The sequence below is a fragment of the Saccopteryx leptura genome, chromosome 6, assembly GCF_036850995.1.
Source record: "Saccopteryx leptura isolate mSacLep1 chromosome 6, mSacLep1_pri_phased_curated, whole genome shotgun sequence".
Classification (NCBI taxonomy): domain Eukaryota; kingdom Metazoa; phylum Chordata; class Mammalia; order Chiroptera; family Emballonuridae; genus Saccopteryx; species Saccopteryx leptura.
This window is the reverse complement of record NC_089508.1, coordinates 56,420,241-56,440,169: the sequence shown is the minus strand read 5'-3', so window position 1 is coordinate 56,440,169 and position 19,929 is coordinate 56,420,241. Positions and strand designations below refer to the sequence as shown.

The following is a 19,929-nucleotide window of genomic DNA, read 5'->3' as shown; positions in this document are numbered from 1 at the left end:
AAGCTCCCTGTGTTCACTTAAACTCTGTGCTCGTGTTGGGTGATTTTTGAGGGGGCTGGTAGAGCGTTCAGCCACTATCAGGAGAGCTGAGTCAGGAGAGGGGGGGATCGAGAGAGAAGGTGAAGGGAGAAGGGAATGGGAAATTGTGAGAAAATCAGTATAATCTAAAGAAAAATCAACCTAATCTATCCTATGATATATATTCTATTTGTAGTAGATTAAATGGTTAAAATGGAGCATCAGGTTTTTGAAACAGCTCATTATGTATGTATCACAAGTTCATGTTTATGTGAAAGGTCATGGCAGGCTGGCAGGAGGTGTGGGCATGGTGAGGAGAGAGTTGCCGTAGCGGGAATGTCCCATTTGTAGTTAGGTGATAAGACCACAAACCCAGTAGTCTGCCCTAAACGGGGCCCAAGCAGACAGGAGGCAGCTGACCCTGTGGGAAAACAGTCATGGCCTGGGCTGTAGACCATGGGCCAAGAGCCCAGCACCGCCTCCAACCCTCTAACAGAGATCGTTGTGGGAGGCCACCTACCAGTTCTGTGTAAACCAGGAGGGAAAGACACTGGAGGGTTAATGCTTTGTTTAAGGATTTTCGTGTTCACTGAGGTAGGACAGTCTGCTTTGTTGCTGGCCCCGTCCTAGAGTGATGAGACTTTCCCCCAGTCACTCCAGAGGATAGGGCACTAGACTCATTTTCCTTTCACTACATACACAAAGCCAGTTTGATCACATGGGGACATTAGTCAACAGGCTGAGCCAAGCAGGAGCACAGGAGAGAACACACAACCCAGCAGCAGTTGGCAGCTCGTGAGCTTGTGGGCCAGAGCCCGGGGCAGGTGCCTCGTCAGCCATTCTTAGCTGTTTATATGGAGTCTTAAAAAAAAGAGAGAAGAAAAGGGAGGGAGGGAGAAAGAGAGAGAGAAAAAGGAAAGAGAGAAGAAAAGAAGAGAGAGAGAGAGAGGGAGAGAAACCTGCGTATTTGAAGACAATAATGTAGTTTGAAAATAAAAAAAAATAAAGCCGGTGCCCCAAGGATCCTGGTGGTGGCCCACCTTAATGACCATCATCGTTCATGGTATCAGAAATTAATAGAGCTTACATTTTTTTTTAATGTTGAGCTTGTGCAAAGCCTGTTCCAAGTGTTCTGTGTATGTTACTCATCCAGTCCACCCTGTGCTTGCCGTTCCGTTTCAGACAGGACGCTGTGGCAGCAAGGGGGTTAAGTCACTTCCCCAAGGTGACCCAGCCAGTGAGCAACCCAGATCCCCTCTCTTTCCTTGTCCATTCCGCTCCCAGCCCCCGGGCCGTGCTGTTCAGACCTGCGTGGGAAGATTAACTTGTCTCACCCACCCGGAAAGAGATACCCTGATGTGTCTACAGTGTGTGCGTCGTGCACAGTGTGAGGGGGATGGGGAAGGACGGAAAGACTTGAAAGCAGTGACATCATTGTTGGTTGCTTGTATTATTAACTTATTTCAGTTAAACTTGTCTATTTTCTGATCATTAAAAAAAAAAGACTACTTTTAGATGGGTCAAAGGAGTTTAAAAAAAAAGAAAGAAATCATTCTTTAGAAACTCATGGAAACCTTTCTTTTCTGCCTCCTGCTTGGCTTTTAAGTCTTACCTATCGCCTTTAAGATGTCATCTTCTTTTCAGATTCTCCTCAAGTGTCAGACCTTCTTTCCAATTACCTGTAGCAAATAAGCTCTTATGATGGCCTAAAGGACAGGCCTGTGCAGGACAGCAGAGAAGGGATGCAGGGTGGTTGTCCCGTGAAGAAGATGAAGGCTCGTCTCCTGGGAGCACCCTGGGAGTCAGTAGCAATGCACAAGGAACAGAAACAAATCTTTGCCTCTCAGCTTGCCTAAAATGTGCTTTTTATTCTATTCCCATTGGGTGGCAGGGTTTGCTGGATACAATTAGCTTTGTTTTTAGTATACTAATAGGAGAAGATAAAAGGCCGTCTCACTGTAGCACACCATACCATATACTGAATAGACTTCCTGTTTTAAGGAATGGTTAAGAATCCGGTCAGGCCCTGGCTGGTTGGCTCAGCGGTAGAGCTTCAGCCTGGCGTGCGGGGGACCCGGGTTCGATTCCCGGCCAGGGCACATAGGAGAAGCGCCCATTTGCTTCTCCACCCCCCCTCCTCCATCTCTGTCTCTCTCTTCCCCTCCCGCAGCCGAGGCTCCATTGGAGCAAAGATGGCCCGGGCGCTGGGGATGGCTCCTTGGCCTCTGCCCCAGGCACTAGAGTGGCTCTGGTCGCAGCAGAGCGCCCCGCCCCGAGGGGCAGAGCATCGCCCCCTGGTGGGCAGAGCATCCGGGTGATCCCGGTCGGGCGCATGCGGGAGTCTGTCTGACTGTCTCTCCCCATTTCCAGCTTCAGAAAAATACCAACAAAAAAAAAAGAATCCAGTCAAATAGTAAAACAAATGAATATTTAATTCCCTAAATGCTTAAGACAGCTGCCTTTGTAACTGCTTTTTATTCTTAAGTTTTATGCTTCTGCATCCCTTTTCCCCTCTTTTAACCACAACAGTGTGCCCAAGCCTCAGTCCGAGCTGCCACACTCTCACAGTCACAGAGAAAGGTGGGGACGCCCAGGGAGGGACATGGGAGTGAGGAGCGGGTTGCCGCGCAGTGAGCTCTCGGTGCCCATTGTAGAAGGTGGGCCTCCAGGAACCTTCAGCCTCCACTGGTGGCGTTCTTTAAAATGCCAAGCTAGGCTCAGGAGGAATAAATATCTTCACCCTGCTTCCTGCCCGGGCAAGTAGCAGCACACGGACTCCTCACCATGGCGGCCATCTTTCTGCTGGTCACCATAGTGTTGCCTGCTCTTCTTTCTTCAGTCAGCTCATTACCTAGTCTTGAGTCAGCTGTGTGGAATGGAACGTTATTGTAAGTGTTCAGTCGCTCGGGTTTGGGTGCCAAGTAGAAGTTGTGCAACAACAGCTTTTGTTTTTCTGAGAAGTTGGAGCGTGGCCTTGCCTCTTGCAGTGCAGTTGAAGCTCAGGGTTTTGTGATTAAGCATTTCCAGGTTCCAAGGACACCGGCCAGATCCAGCTGTCAATCTGTGTGACTTGTCTGTAAGTATTTGGGTAGGGGGGGGGGGGGTCATCCTCTGTTTGGATTGGTAAAGGAGGTTCAAAAAAAAACACAGAAGGAGAAAAGAACCTGTTGGGCTTCTCTGCTGCCTTCTCGTTGTTGCCTTTGTCTAAGGTTAGGAGGAGAGAAGGGAGCCAGAGGTCTTGGGTTCTGGTGGAGGCATGACCTTGGCATAGCATGTCACTCTCTGGGTGTTGATTTTAACATCTGCAATATTGGGGATTTGGGATAAGCTTTCTTCTAACTCCCCAAATCATGAATATGTGATTCTGGTACTCATGCAGAAATTGTATCTCCCAGCTCTCTGTGAAATTTTACCCAGAGAAATGTTTGGAGGAGCTGGCTCAGGGGTCAAGCATGCTCTGTCCCAATGGGGCCTAAGTGCTTGGCTAAGTAAAGTCACCCTTTCGTTATTAGGGTTGACATACTAACGTTCTGGGGCATGAAAACGGCCATGCCTGCTTCAGGTTTCTCCAGTGGGCTGTCGGAGGATTCAGTTCCCTGAGGGGGCTCAGCCATCCCCGGAGGGGGAGCGGCACTCGCACGTGAAATAGCATCTCTGTACGCCGTCCTTCCTGTTGCTAAATGCTTCCTTTGGAGGAAATAGCTTTTCCTTTTTGAAAATGAAGAAAAGCAGGTGAGATTGCCTGGTGTTCTGTTCCATGTTATCCAGGGCCTTGTCCTGTAAAGAGCACTACATTATGTGACTTTCAGGCCCATGCAGTTTATGGAAGTGCTCAATTAGAAAACCCTTTCTGCCCTGCCTGGATGACTCAGTTGGCTAGAGCATTGTCCCGATATGCTGGGGATATGGTCAATCCCCAGTCAGGGCACATACTGGAGCGGACTGATGTTTCTGTCTGTGTGTGTGTCTCTCTCTGTCTTTGTTTCTCCCTCCCTTCCTCTCTCCTTCTCTCCTTCTCTGTCTGTCCCCCCTCTCCCTTCTTCTCTCTCTAAAATCAATACATTTCTTAAAAAGTACTTGTAATATGAAGGAAGGGAGGGAAGAAGCGAGGGGAAAAGAAAGAAAGAAAGAAAAGAAAAGAAAATCCTTCCTTAGGATTTTCCTCAGATAATCATCTTTTCATTTTGAGTAAGTCCAACTAAGGGTAGGTGACTTGATCAGATGCTGTCTTCCAAATGGGCCGAGAGGGTTGTGAGAAGGGGGTGGGGAGAGTGTGGAGAGGTAAGCAGGAATGAGCAGCACTAAGGGGAGGCTTGGCTTCTTCCGTTTGGCTAGAAGCCACGTCATCCTACCCGGAGGGTGTGTGATTGGCCGCTGATGGTGCCAGGACCCGAGTTCCTTTGACACCAAAGCCCACTCCTGCCATCTGCCTGTTTCACTGCAGGCTCCTGCTGTGTGGCGCGCGCGCGCACACACACACACACACGCACGCACGCCTCCCCCTGCATTCCCAAATTGCTCTGAAGTCTGATGGAGCCGGAGCTCAAGGAATCAGTGTTAATAGCACAAGATTAGAGTGCCAGGTTGACTTCTGTGTTGCTGGTGCCTGGCACAGCAGAGGAGCCAAATTAGTGTGGACTGAGTACCTGAGTGGCAGTTAGAACGGAAGCCACGTATATATGTGAGTAGGGCATGAACTGAGGCAAGCCGTGTACAATATTAGCAAAGACAGTAAATTAGCCAAGTTTATGGGAATTCCTCTGAAAATGTTAGCTTAGTGGATATGCAATTATTGTCCCAAGCTGCCAAGGCTTGATTGGAATTGAGTTGTTATTCAAAGATAGCCTTGAAACTAATGGTGCCTGCCTACTCCTGCCTTCTAAAAAACAGACACGTGCCCATCTCAGATCCGGGTTGTTTCGTAATGCTGGCATCTCTGGGTTTTTGTTCACTAATCATGTGAATAGGCACTTCTATATTGCTTACAATGGTTAAATTAAAAGTTTAACTGGTCATTTATCAAGGAAATTTACATTCTTCTACAAACATAACTGCCTTCTCAATGTGGCTGTCCGCTGGGAGGCAGGGATGTTATCACTGGGTCAACAGGCTCTTGGCTCCAACAGTCTTGTTCTTAAATAGGTGTAGTCTGGGGCTGGGGAACCTCAAACCCAGGTGTTAGCTTTCTGTGAGGCAGCCTGGCATGGATCAGGCCCTGTTCCTGGATTCTCATTCATCGGGCCATCAATCAGCAATGTGACTGATCATTCAAAGCTATTGTGTTACCCGTTGCTAATTTAAAAATGAAAAAAAGCTATTGAAGTATAAGATACATAGACAAAAAACACACAGATCACATGTGTGGAGCTCACACTGAAGACACCTGGGTCGCTCCAGTCAGATCTGGACACAGAACATGGCCAGCCCCCAGAAATGCCCATGGGGCTCCTTCAGCTCTCCTGGCCCAACACCCTAAAGTAGCTTCACGAGTTTCTGGACTTTGCACACATGGCATCCTACAGTAGGTGCTCTTTAGTGTCTGGCCTCTTCAATTAAATATTATGTTTGTGAGACTTGTCCATATTGTAGTTCTTGTCTCTTTCTTCCCATTGGATTCCATTTTGCTCATTTCAGAATGGCAACTATGCAAGCCCTTCCTCCTCCGTCTGTCATTCAGGGACATTAAGGTAAAACTTAGAAAAAGCTGAAAGTGCTGTACAATATAAAGTATTTTTATAGTTTGGAAGGGGATAGACTTAACCGGAGTGTAAATGGAGAGGACAAACCCAAGCATTATATTGTCAAAAGTGGGGGGGAAAGTGGTTCAGCTGCAAGGTTTGGCAGCCTGGCTCCGAGGGAGTGAAGAACAGGGACTTATTTGAATATGGTTCTGCCTGAGAAAAGTTGCTGGTCTGTGAGGTCAGTTGTCCTGTGAGCTACACATTCAGTTTTATTTCTTATAATTGCTAACTGAGCCCCTCTGCTTGATGGCAGAGATCTCTAATTCATTCTTATGTGTTATTTACGAACTCACCGAACATTTTGTATCCCCACTAAACCACCATCTTTCGCTGGGAGGCAAGTGCTGTGGCCAGGAGTGACTTGTGCTGCTCAGTGGGGTAAAGGTTCCGTGTTGTCTCCCACCAGGCCCTGGATGGGGACTTCTCTGAAGACAACCGCAACAAGTGCCGCATTGCCACCGCACCCTTGATCGAAGCCGTGGAGAACCTGACAGCATTCGCCTCCAACCCTGAGTTTGTCAGTGTGCCCGCCCAAATCAGCTCCGAGGTAGGGAGTCTTTGCAGCATAGGTAATATTGATGTCTTTGGCACTGGATAAGCACAAACAGTTAACTCCAAAAGCTCTCTCCTTCAATATATAGGGCATTGTGGTTGCTGATGATACAGGCACAGAGTTAATGAAACTCAGTGTCTGTCTATCTTTTAAGAGGTAATGCCTTAGCTTTATATATTGAGAACACTCTCTAGACATACGTTTGGAGCTGATTCTGGGCATGTGTCCCACTCAGAAATGATATTTAAGGAGCAAACGTGGACCCAGGTTCTCACTCTCAAGGCCCTGAGTGAGTCAGCCTCCCTGGTTCCCTATTCGCTTTGTCTCCTTCCAAAGGGCAAAGGTAGTGACTTGGTAAAGAACAGGACCTTCCAGGGCCCAAGTCATTTATTCTATGCACCCTGTTCTTAACCCTTCTGCTGTTTGGTTCCAGGGCTCCCAGGCACAAGAACCAATCCTGGTCTCGGCCAAGACCATGCTGGAGAGCTCGTCAAACCTCATCCGCACTGCACGTTCACTGGCCATCAACCCCAAAGACCCACCCACCTGGTCGGTGCTAGCCGGACATTCTCACACTGTGTCTGACTCCATCAAGAGTCTCATCACATCTATCAGGTTAGTTTCACCTCCAGAAGTTGCTAGGAATCTGCATCTGAACAGGGCAGGAGAGAAATACAAGCCCGTCAGGACTTGTATTTAATAGCAATGTGGTTTTATCGTTATCTTTTTCTTCCTCTCTTTGGAATCAGTGGTAGAACTGGTCACAATAACAGCTAATTTATGTCAGATACTGTTCCAAGTATTTTACTTCCATTATCTCATTTGAATATCACAACAACCTTGTAAGGTTGATACTTCCGTTGTCTCCATTTACTGATGAAAAAATTAAGGGAGAAAGGAGTAGGTAACATTCCCAAGGTCATCCCTAGGTCTGATGTCTCTAGTCCTAGTCTTTCTAACCCTTGTACCACATTGTCTATACCTAAGAGCTAAGGCAGAGAGTACTGCCGTTTGGTTAGCAGATTTGGGGTTACCTTATTTTGCCTATCAGACAATAAGAATATTCAAGGTCCCACAGTAACTCTGGGCATCTCTGACCTACTTGGTGATAGTAGGCACCTGAGAAAATATCCCCTACGTAAATAGAACATTTCTAAAGTTGACTGAAGTTAATACTACACATCATGGAATGCACTCCTTTTCTTAGTTATATTTTGTTTTTCAATTACCTTTAAAATTCAGCACCATAGTTAACATTCTTAATGCCTTGCAAAGAAAATTCCACTAACTATTCTAATTTCTACCGTTATCCAGTACTGTGTGAATATTGTGCAACAGGGGGAGCATACTATGGTTCCACTGGAAATAGCACTGACTTGCTTTATTCTTTTTAAGTGAGAATTCTGTGCTTAAGCCAGTGAACGGATAATCCAAGTCCACACTGTTTCGTGTGCTGTTGCCTGGCATCATCAGCGTGAGATGGAGGGCAGCTCCATAGCCTTCCCACCAGAAATACATAGTGAACACGGCTGTTAGATAAAGAAATGCATGTAGTGAACACAACTGTTGATAAAGAAATGCATGGGCTCTGCAGGAAGGCATTGCCAAGCAGGTGTCGGGGATCGGCTCCTCAAATGAAGCAACTGAGTAGGGTGGAATAGAGAAGGGTTCCTGGCTCACCAATGCAGGAGTAGGTCTTAGGGCTTGAGCCCCAAGGAGCCCGTGTTTCACTCCCTCTCTCTGTTCCTTCCAGGGACAAGGCCCCTGGACAGAGGGAATGTGACTACTCCATCGATGGCATCAACCGGTGCATCCGGGACATCGAGCAGGCCTCGCTGGCAGCTGTCAGCCAGAGTCTGGCCACGAGGGATGACATCTCTGTGGAGGTACCCTGGGGCTCTGTGGCCGGCTCGGAAGCCTCTGGGAGTGCTAAAGAATCTCAGTATGAGGCTTTGGGGATGGGAGAAGGGGACCGACATGTTTTTGATGGTGGGGATTCATCACTGAACCACCCTTCCCATGGAACCAACCTGAGAAGTTTTTGGATGAGGTGGGGCAAAGGCTCAGTAGAGAATGGGGGTTTGGTGAAGGAACACATATACTACTGGGGTTAAAATGTGGTTAAAGTTTGAAGAAAAATTAATGTCAGTTAAGACTATGTCACTAAGGTGGAGTCACCATATTCACTTTAACCCATCGGCAGAGCAGACCTGAGCAGTACATTGTGAACTTTTTTTTTTTTAGTGAGAGGAGGGAAGGCAGAGAGACAGACTTCCGCATACGCCTTGACCAGGATCCACTCGGCAAGCCCACTAGGGGGCGATGCTCTGCCCATCTAGGGCCCTTGCTCTGTTGCTCAGCAACTGAACATTTTTTTTTTTAGCACCTGAGGTGGAAGCCACAGAGCCATCCTCAGCACCAACTTGCTCAAACGGAGCCATGGCTGCAGGAGGGAAAGAGAGAGAGTGAGAAGGGGAAAGGAAGGGGTGGAGAAGCAGATGGGCACTTCTCCCATGTGCCCTGACCGGGAATCGAACCCAGGACTTCCACACACTGGGCCGATGCTCTACCACTGAGCCAGGGCCACATTGTGAACATTTCTCTATTGTGTTTCATCAATGCACTTTTTGACTGATGGGCACATTTAGCATTACACTTTGTATATTTGGTCCATTCAGAGATAATGGATTCATCCCTAAATTACTCAATATCTAGTATTTGGGGACCTTTTGCATTCTGTTATTAGTTCAGAGTCACTTTGCCTTTTCTTGCCAGTTTTTCCAAAGTTGAGAATTGAATTTTCCTACTCTGATCCTTTGAGTTATATATTTTCAATTTCCTGTCCAAGGGCCTCTGAGTAATACTTCTTTCTCTTTGTGGAATGTGCCTGACACCCAAAAGGTGCCTAATAAATGTGGATGGTCTCTTTACTGATGTTTCTCTTTCTGCCACTAAATTCATCAACAGTGAACTTCAGCACTGTCTCTAAGGAGTAGGCCCAGAATTGGCATTGTTTGTTTTTATTAATAGTACCGTTTCACCTCAGCTTGACACGACCACCCCTATTTCCAAGAAAAGAAGTTATTCAAGTAGAATATGCATACAGAAAAGTATGCATATCAGAAGTGCACAGCTTAATGAATCATCACCAACTCAGCACACCTTTTAACTAGTATCCTGGTCAAGAAGCAGAGATGGCCAAGTACCCGGAAGCCCCTTCACACCCCCAGGCTCTTACCCTCCCTCCCTATGCGGGTCCTCTGCCTGCCTCCCTGGGAACACAGGCCTCTCCTTTAACAGTGTGTGCTCCCTACTCGCACCATGTTTTATTTAACAAGCCATCTTGGCCCTGGCCGGTTGGCTCAGCGGTAGAGCGTTGGCCTGGCGTGCGGGGGACCCGGGTTCGATTCCCGGCCAGGGCACATAGGAGAAGCACCCATTTGCTTCTCCACCCCCCCTTCCTCTCTGTCTCTCTCTTCCCCTCCCGCAGCCAAGGCTCCATTGGAGCAAAGATGGCCCGGGCGCTGGGGATGGCTCCTTGGCCACTGCCGCAGGCGCTAGAGTGGCTCTGGTCGTGGCAGAGCGAGGCCCCGGAGGGGCAGAGCATCGCCCCCTGGTGGGCAGAGCCTCGCCCCTGGTCGGCGTGCCGGGTGGATCCCGGTGGGGCGCATGCGGGAGTCTGTCTGACTATCTCTCCCCGTTTCCAGCTTCAGAAAAATACAAATAAATAAATAAATAAACAAACAAGCTATCTGCACTCTTGACTGTAATCACATTATAAATGAAAAGATAAGTAATTAGCTAAATAAGACCCTTGAAAATTTGGAAGTTTTTCTCTACCCTCCTCCATCTCTTTCTCTCTCTCTCTCTCTTTTTTTCCTTTTCCCCCAGGACTTTGTTTTTAAATTTGCATGTTAGGCTGCTCCTCTCGTTGACTAAACTCTGCTCAAAGCCCCAATGCCCACCCCAACTCATTCGCAGCATTGTTCAGTGGGAAAGTACTGAGTCTCATTTCTGATAAGCAGGACATTGTCACCTTGTCAGGAATTGCAGCCATTCCACGCAAGTGTGCATAAACCTAAAAGGTCCCGTGTTATGTACTCTGACTCTGTTGAGCGCAGCGCCTGGGAAGAGTCCTACAGAAGGATCTGATCTTCCCTGCTACTCGCTAACAAGCTCCATCTTTGATTTTCCCCACCCCGTCACACTCCAACAGCACCTCACCCTGTCCCCTTAGAGCGGGAATTCAATTCTTTGAGATGGAGAGGTTAAACTGTCTCTTAAACCTGAGAAGAAATGCCATGAGGGTGCCACTTTCAGTAACTGTGTCCACATCACCGAGTGCAGTGACTGAGAGCCTGAGCCACTGGGCTCAGGGGCATCCCCCTGTCACGTTCACAGTGTGGTACGTGAAAAATAGTCCCGCTTTCAGAGGCGGGTCTCACTATTCCATCACCCTCCTCTCTACTACCCCCTTAAGGCAGTGGTCCCCAACCATTTTGGGCCATGGACCGGTTTAATGTCAGAAAATATTTTCACGGACAGGCCTTTAGGGTGGGATGGATAAATGTATCACGTGACCGAGACAAGCGTCAAGAGTAAGTCTTAGACGGATATAACAGAGGGAATCTGGTCTTTTTTTTTAAATAAAACATCGTTCAGACTTAAATATAAATAAAACGGAAACAATGTAAGTTATTTATTCTTTCTCTATGGACCGGTACCGGTCCGCAGCCCGGGGGTTGGGGACCACTGCCTTAAGGAGTTCTTGGTTCTGGAACACAACAACCTGTGGACCCTCAGACCCCGCCGTTAGCTCTCTCTGTTTGGACGAGTTATCCTCCCTTCTTGGAAAGCCACGACTGACCCACATTTCCAGTAATTATGCTGAATAGCTCATTGTAAGGAGACCAGCAGCATCAGTTGTTACTGCGGTTGGCAGGAGTGAAAAGCCAGTAGGAATAGTGTACCTCGGGCCTACCTTACATCTCTCACGGGTGCAGCTGGGGTCGGGGGTGGAGGGGGCTTCTAGCCTAGGGGAGCTGAGGGCCCCTGGGAAGGGGCAGGTAGAGCAGCAGCTTCATGGTATGCCCGGGCATTTCAATGTCCATTTCTTATGACCTGCCTTGCCTTTCAGAGGGGAGGTCTTTCTAAATCAGTGTGCCCACCTAGGGAACCATGGTGGGCGAACCTGACAGCTCTCTCTCCTCCCCAGGCCCTGCAGGAGCAGCTGACTTCCGTGGTCCAGGAAATCGGTCACCTCATCGATCCCATCGCCACAGCGGCTCGGGGAGAAGCAGCTCAGCTGGGGCATAAGGTAAGGCGCACCCAGCGGACCCTGCTGAGAATGCTCACGAGGGGCAGGTGTGTGTGGGGGGGGGAGGGGAGGTATTGATCTTGTTATTGTTCCCCAAATCCTGGTGCCAGCAGTTGTACCTGGGTCCGTGTTGGCTTAAATGACAGACACTTAACCCTCCACCTCCCCTGGCATCTTCTCCAAAAATGGCCGCTTCAGCGTCTGTTTTCACCTGGTGCTGAGACAAAAACTACAGGGGACTTTTTTCTGGTTGGATCAGACTTTTCAGCCCGTGAGGCAGCTATAGTCTCATCTGTTGCTCCTGACCTTTGCTGAGATGAACTGGAAACTAGAGTTGACGTTTCTAGCCTGATGTCTACCACCGTTTGTCCCTGGCTGGCTGGCCTCATTCTCGTGTGTTTTAGGGGGTACATTGTCCTTTCGTGACCTCTAACATAGTGTCTGTTTTCACGCATGAGAAAGCAAAGCAGACTTGCAGGTTTTACTCGGGACAGTCGGAACCTCCCGTTTTGGCCGCCCTAGAGGGGCCTCGCACCTGCGCGGCTGTGAGTGCTGCATAATGTCCGGCCTGTTCGGTGCTCGTTTTGTAAATCCTTCAAGGACAGCCAGCTTGTCGGGCAGCCTAGGCCTCAGCCGAGAGAGGGCAGAAATTGGGTTTTTAACAGCCTTGAAGGTTTTCTAGCACTTAACCAGGCAGCCGTCAGTATCAACATGCATATCAAGAAATCCAGGAACCTGAATCTTCTCTACAGATATTGATTTGGGGAAAATCGATAGTCTTTTCTTTTTTAAATTACGGAACAGCTTAAGGGCCTACTAAACATGCTGCTGGTGATATAAGAAGAGGTTTTTGAAACTTAAAATGGTCAGTGTCTCTGCCTTTTTTGAGCATGGCCCATTTTCTCTGCTGAGTTCCTTTATAATAAGAAAGGGGCTTGTCCACCTGTGTGACGAGGTTTGCGAGGGTGGGGGCCGGCCTGGAGGCGGAGCCGCTGCTGTGTGCGCTGCGGGAAACGGTGTGGCAGGGAAGGCGGCTTTGTTTCAGCAGTTCCCTTTCATTCCAGTGGGGATTTCATAAGAAAGTATTTTTAGACTTCTAGGGCATCATCCTCGTGTCTGCAGATATGGTGTGAGTAAGGAAGATTCATTCTCTTGTCAGTGGGAGGCATCAAAAGAATAATATATTTGTGTCCCTGGAGTTATAAATTTACTCCTGGCCCTTTGGCTGAACTGGTCTGACTTTCTAAAGGGAGCCCGAACAAAGGCAGCCACGGGGCCCTCCATCCAGAGGGGTCTCGGAGTGAGCGGTGATACCCACATGGCTCCAGTCCTTCACCGCAGTGGTCAGGTGGGGTCCCAGATTGGCCTCAACACCACCTGGGGATGCTAACTGCACGTTCTCAGACCCCACCTGCGTCAGCATCCCCATAGCTGCTGTAACAGATTACTATAAACGGGGTGGCTTAAAACAACAGAAATTCAATCTCTCACAGTTCTGGAGGCCAGAAGTCTAAAAACAAGGTGTTGGCAGGACCGGACTCTATCTGGAGGCTCTAGCGGAGAAACTGTTCTTTTGCCTCTTCCAGCTCCTGGTCACCCCTGGTGTTCCCTGTCACTCCCTGGCACTCCTGGACTGTTTCATGCCTATTTCTCCCTTTGTCTCCTGCTCTTCTATTTGTCTTTTCTTATTCTGTCTCTCATGAAGGTGGTTGTTACTAGATTTAGGGCCCACTCTAGTAACCCAGAATGATTTCATTTTAAGAGCCTTAAATATCTCTGCAAACACCCCTTTAGGTCACATTTGCAGGTTCCAGGGATTTGGACATGGACGTACATGCTCTTGGGGTCCCATTTAACCCTCTCTGCCACCTTAGGCCTAGAGAATCAACATCATGTACTCAATGCTCACAATTCTGTCATTTTAACTTCTATGCTAGCCCAAGTGAGGCTGTTTCCTGTCCTGTCGTGCCTCTCAAAATAGATGGCATTAGCTCCCTAAATACTGGAGAAAGCACATCCTTTCAAAAATCTCTGCCCACTCTGTGTGAACAATAACGACACAACCTTTATTGAGTGCCTACTACATGGCAGGCAGTATGCTAAGTGGTGTTGTTGGGGGGTTTTTGTATCTTCATTTAATCCTCCTAACAATCTTATTGAGCAGGGGTCCCCAAACTACGGCCCGCGGGCCACATGTGGCCCCCTGAGGCCATTTATCCAGCCCCCGCTGCACTTCCAGAAGGGGCACCTCATTTCACTGGTGGTCAGTACTGTATGTGGCGGTGCCACAAAGAGCAGCAGCACTCACGTACAGTACTACTTCCGGTGACACAGCACGTACACGTCACAGCTCCGGAAGCATGCCATATCACTTGTTACGGCTAGCAGTGACAAATATGGAACCAGACATTGACCATCTATCTCATTAGCCAAAAGCAGGCCCATAGTTCCCATTGAAATACTGGTCAGTTTGTTGATTTAAACTTACTTGTTCTTTATTTTAAATATTGTATTTGTTCCCGTTTTGTTTTTTTACTTTAAAATAAGATATGTGCAGTGTGCATAGGGATTTGTTCATGTTTTTTTTTATAGTCCGGCCCTCCAATGGTCTGAGGGACAGTGAACTGGTCCCCTGTGTAAAAAGTTTGGGGACCCCTGTTATTGAGCTTGGCGCTGTTCTTAACCCTAGTTTTACAGAGAAAGAGAATGCAGTGCCCTGATAGGAGCCACTGTGCCCATGACTTCTCGCTAAGGAACTGGCAGGGAGGATTCAGGTGCGGGGGCTCTGAAGCTGGAGCCTGTGCTCTGTCCCCGGGGCACACTACCTCCGCGGGGAAGCCAGGTGCCAGCGTGGCTGTGGTTAACCCTCTCAGCACGCAGCAGCCCTGGATTTTTACAGCTGCACTGATGAAGTGTACTTTTAAAATAATAAAACTAATGCAGAAAAATACATGCCAGATTCTAATTCATTAAAACAGTTTGATTCCCTCCTAACCCCTGACGACCCATCGGTGCACGGTTCCCCTTGGTGGGGACGCCAGTGCCCTCCCTGGGGAAGACAATGAAATCCAGTGCCAATGTGTAGGGCTGGCACCCGGGCTTTGCAGGCTGGGCCTTACACAAAGGTGTTCGGCTGAAGCAGTGGGGGCCAGAACCCAGCCGGGTTGTGTGTCTTGGCATCAGTCACGTCTGCCCAGAGGATGAAGAGCCCCTTGAGAATTCACCCAAAGCCCCAGAAGGGCCAGCAGCAGCCCTGCTCCAGTACTTTGAGGCTTTTCTGTAAGATAACTGGAATAAGATTTAAAAAAAATTAAAGTATGTCAATTGCTGGCTGACAGTTTTGTCTCACTGTTAGCTTTAATGGGCTTTAATATTTTGGAACCCCAGCTTTCCCCAGTGACTGCCCACCCCCACAAGCTCCCACCCCCGGCTTTGTTTCTAACCCATGACTGCTGCTGCTCCTGTGGAGTGGGCTTCCTGGCTACGTCCCCATCATACTCCTCCTTCCTCCGCGGATGGAACAAGCATTAGGGGATTGCTGCCTAAAGGTTAGAGCTTAAACACACTTGATGGGAATCATTTAGCAATTGTCAGACAAAATGAGGAGCTGAATGGAAAACTCTAATCAGCATCATTGTGTGTCATTGTGTGTTAGCCGAGCACGAATAGCTTGATACCTGAGGCAAATACAGCAAAACGTTAACACGCAATATTCCAGATGCTAGGTTGACAAGCATTGCTGGATTTTCCCGGGACTTTATTTTAAATACTTTAGAAAGCAACAAACAAATACCAAATAATAAGCTTCTAAAACCCAATATTACGACTTAGCAGACCTGCAATAAAAATGAGAAGTGGCAGATGGTACAGTGGTGGTCAAGGGCCTGGGCTGTGCAGCAGGACACCTGGGTCCTATCTCAGCTCCACCTCCTGGCTGCACGAGGTTGAGCAGGTCCCTTCACCTGTCTAGCCTCCAAGTCTTCCTTTGTACCTGCCTCGCACAGTTGCTGTGAAGATTAGGTGAGTTGCATAGTAAGCATTTAGCAGAATGGCTGATGTGCAAGATATACCCGGTAAATGTGGCGTGTGTGGCCCTGCAGCAGCCAGCTGGTGAGTTTTGGTGAGGTTGTCTGCCATATCTGGTGCTGCCCTGTGCCATATCTGGCGACAGGCTTCTGCTAGAACAGTGCTTTGCTGTCATGGCAGGCTTTATTATTCTTCTAGGTTCAGCTCATCATAAACAGAACATCTAGGTTGATGTGAAATCATATTTGCTTATATTCCAAATCCACAGCTTGGTCAAAATGCTCAGGGCGGTGGGCCGTTGGATTGGCATCCTACAAGCTGGTGCCTTCCTTCCCTCTCGGTTGTCTTGTCTCATCTGCCCTGCTCCCCTGCCCCTCTCCTCTTCCTCTTCCTCTTCCTCCTTAGGCTTCGGCTCTTTCAAAAGCCTTTCTATTTGTGAAATTGAAATTAATATTTGCAAAATTCTCACCCCTAGCTCTGGATCTCAGGCAGGGTTTCTTAACATCTCTGCCATAATGAGAGACAAGACTGAGAGCTCCCCAGAGGATGTAAAACCCACGCAAGAGTTTATTAATAATCAGCAAGTACTTTCAAAAGTAACGTTGAGCAATGACTAAATGAATAAGGTCTAAGGATCTGTTGTATAATATGGTGACTGTAATTCATGATACTGAATTGTATAATAGAAAAAATAAAGTTGAGCTGATCTGCCTCCCATCCCTGTTCCAGCCCCCTCCTCACCCGTGGGGTCCCTAAAGGAGACACATGTATTTACGTGGTGTATCTGTGGCTTTTCTGTCTTGAAAGGTGACACAGCTGGCGAGCTACTTCGAGCCCTTGATCTTAGCTGCAGTTGGTGTTGCCTCCAAGATCCTGGACCACCAGCAGCAGATGACGGTGCTGGACCAGACCAAGACGCTCGCAGAGTCCGCCCTGCAGATGTTGTACGCAGCCAAAGAAGGTGGAGGGAACCCCAAGGTACAGTGCAGGGTGCCGGGGACTCCTGAGGACCCCTGACACTGCATCCTCTGTATGGCGGCCCTCCGGGAAACACCTCCAGTTCTTAGTTGGTGGCATTTGATTTCCCACTCAGAGGTGGAAAGTCATCTTCTATTGGCCTCCCAGGGATCTTTAAGTGGAAAACAAGAAGTATACATATTTAATGCATTTTATAAGTTGTTTTTAAGACAGAATATGTAGGCAAGGCTCTTAGGGGAAGAAATACATATTATATGGTTCTTATAGGAACAAGAATCGCCGTACCTGTCGGCACCTGCTCATTGTTGATACCCAGCTTCCACAGAGCAAGGCCGTGTTGTTTCCCAGTGAATGTCATTTCCATCCCTGGTACTCAAGTTCAAACTGTGGTACAGTGTCACCGCGGCACAGGCTGCTGTGGCCCCAGGGGCAGCAGTGTAATATGAAAGTTTTCCTTACCAATTTGCAGGTGGAACATTTTCCCAGCCTGATGTGTTACCCAGCTGCCATAAGTGGCCAAAGATGACGACACGACAGCAGGTCATTTTCTCTCAGGCTCAGGGATGATAATTGTGCTGGAGTGATTGCTTTATTTGTGAAACCATTACACACTTTGAGTTTCCTTGGGGTTCGGATACCCAGATAGGAGGTTGGGGGGCTCCTCCTGCTGTTTGTACCTTCTAGCAGCTGCCTCCTCATGATCAATCTGATCCTAACGGGTACCCACCCCAACATTATAACTCGATGGGAACACTGGCTGGAAAGATATGTGGAGCATACTTCCCTACAAGCTCCAGGAATCCATGTGTGCGATATATACTTTTTAATGTGTTCCATTATATCTGTAAGGTCTTCACATTGGTAGCCTGGTACCGTGGAGAAGACTGGATTAAGAGAATTGCAAAAGAGTAACCTCATAGCTAACAGTTACTGAATCCTGACTCTCATCTATTATACCTTATATCCTTGTCTTGTTTAATCGTCATAAATAGTCTACAGAGTAGGAAGGTTCGCATTGATAGATGTGGAAATGGAGACTGAGAGTACTTAGGAAAGTTGTCTGAGGTCACAAGGGGGGATGCGGAGTTGGGACTGCGCCTGCACTGTCTGGATTCACAGGCCAACTCTGCCCAAAGCAAAGACTAGAGAGAGGTCCAGAAAAGCTGCAGGACAGTGGGGACACTGGGCTGGTTAGCTTCAAAAAAAAGAAAATTGCCCAGTACATAAGCATGGCTAGATGCATTCTTGGAGAAGGGGAGAGCATATACAAAGGCATAGAGAGAGAGTTTTATTTATTTTTTTAATTTTTTAATTTTTATTTTTTTATTTTATTATTTATTCATTTTAGAGAGGAGAGAGAGACAGAGAGAGAGAGAGAGAGACAGGGGGTAGGAGCTGGAAGCATCAATTCCCATATGTGCCCCGACCAGGCAGGCCCAGGGTTCCGAACCGGTGACCTCAGCATTCCCAGGTCGACACTCCATCCATTGCCCCACCACAGGTCAGGCGAGAGAGAGTTTTAAAAGAATTCTGAAAGCTTTAGAAAATATAGCATGCACCTGACCATGCAGTGGCGCAGTGGATAGAGCGTCAGACTGGGATGCGGAGGACCCAGGTTCGAGACCCCGAGGTCGCCAGCTTGAGCACGGGCTCATCTAGTTTGAGCAAAAGCTCACCAGCTTGGACCCAAGGTCGCTGGCTCGAGCAAGGGGTCACTTGGTCTGCTGAAGGCCCACGGTCAAGGCACATATGAGAAAGCAATCAATGAACAACTAAGGTGTCGCAACGAAAAACTGATGATTGATGCTTCTCATCTCTCCATTCCTGTCTGTCTGCTGTCTGTTCCTATCTATCCCTCTCTATGACTCTCTGTCTCTGTAAAAAAAAAAAAAAAAAAAAAGAAAGAAAATATAGCATGCACTCTGATGTATGTGGGATGTGCAGAGTGTGGGGGCAATGGGACAGGAGGATACACTGGGCTGCACCGTGGCAGCTTCCTCTTCCACGCGGATCAGTTTGGGCTTTGTTGTAAGCAGTGGGGAATGAATGACACAACCCATCCGTAGGTTAGGAACACCGTCCTGGTAGATGCATGAATAATGTCCTAGATGTGCACGTTCTTTATTCACTTTTTCATTCTTGTATCTATCTGGCATCTGTTAAGGACCTAATTTCGGGAATGCTAAAAAACACTAAAAGTAGCCACTACCCTCATGTTGTTCTAAATCTTCTGAAAAAGAGAAGTCTAGCTGCTGACACCATGGGGTAGAGCAGCAAGAACAAGAACGCCCTTTGACTGTGGGAAATTAGTTGATAGGTGCCTCAGAGCCAGGCTAGCCCCTTTGCACCCTCCCCACACTGGAGGAGCTAGCACTCACTTTCGGGACCCAGCTCCGGGTTGGCTTTTCTGGGTTGGCTTTTCTCCGGGGCTGTTTATGTCCTGTCTCCACCCCTGCTGGAGGGGTTCATTCTCAGCAGAATAATTCAAATTAGGTGTTTTCTGGGTCTTTAAGATATTAGCACATCTGCTTGGACTGCAAGCTCAGAACGCCACATGAAATTCTGTTTTATACCAAGGAACCTCGTGTTTGAGAGCATTTATAGTCAGCACCGTGCGCTTTGCAATGAGATCTGCTTGGAAATGGTGGCTGGATACCAGTGAGGAATGGTTTTCAGTGAATGGCCTGAAGCCTAGGATGATAAACTAAGATGAGTAAGCGTAAGGCGGGTGTTTATGTCTGTCCCCTCAATGTTATCATTCAGTCTGTGCTCTGTCTACAAATCTGGACAGGCGTCACAGAAAGACGCCTGGGACACTACAGGTTAGCTCTTAGGCCCTTTCCTAAAACACCTGATGTATACTTAATTACCTTGGGTGTCATTCTTTGGGCAGATATTTACTAAGTGTTGTTTGCTATGTGTTAGGTGATGTGTGTGTATGTATATGTCTGTGTTATATGATATATTTATGTGTGTATGTATGTAGATGACTGTGTATGTGTATGTCCCTGTTTACAGAGGAAATGTGGTTAAACCGTTATCAGTAGTTTTGATTTAGTGAAAAATAGCACCGGCTTTGGGACCTGACATAATTGGATTCAAATCCCAGCTTTGCCTCTTGCTAGTGAATTACTTCATTTCTTTGTTTCTTCATCTAAACAATGGGGTTAATAATGAATGTCTCTCTAGGGAAATTGTAGAGCTTGAGATAATGCACCTGACACGTGGTTTTTTTTTTAAGTGTCTGCTCCAGGGTCTTGCTGTTAATGTGATTGTACGGTGTTACTGTATAACCA

General features: G+C 47.8%; 1 protein-coding gene across 6 annotated transcripts in view; it reads left to right on the top strand.

Moving 5' to 3' along the window:
• Window positions 1-19,929, top strand: part of TLN2 (talin 2) — a 462,611-nt gene that overhangs the window by 359,300 nt on the left and 83,382 nt on the right. For all 6 annotated transcript variants that reach the window (XM_066344644.1, XM_066344645.1, XM_066344640.1 and 3 more), the window contains 5 exons: window positions 6,166-6,306; window positions 6,746-6,927; window positions 8,066-8,198; window positions 11,528-11,629; window positions 16,463-16,633. In XM_066344644.1, the coding sequence (XP_066200741.1) occupies window positions 6,166-6,306; window positions 6,746-6,927; window positions 8,066-8,198; window positions 11,528-11,629; window positions 16,463-16,633 (729 nt within the window). The remainder of the gene's footprint in view (window positions 1-6,165; window positions 6,307-6,745; window positions 6,928-8,065; window positions 8,199-11,527; window positions 11,630-16,462; window positions 16,634-19,929) is intronic.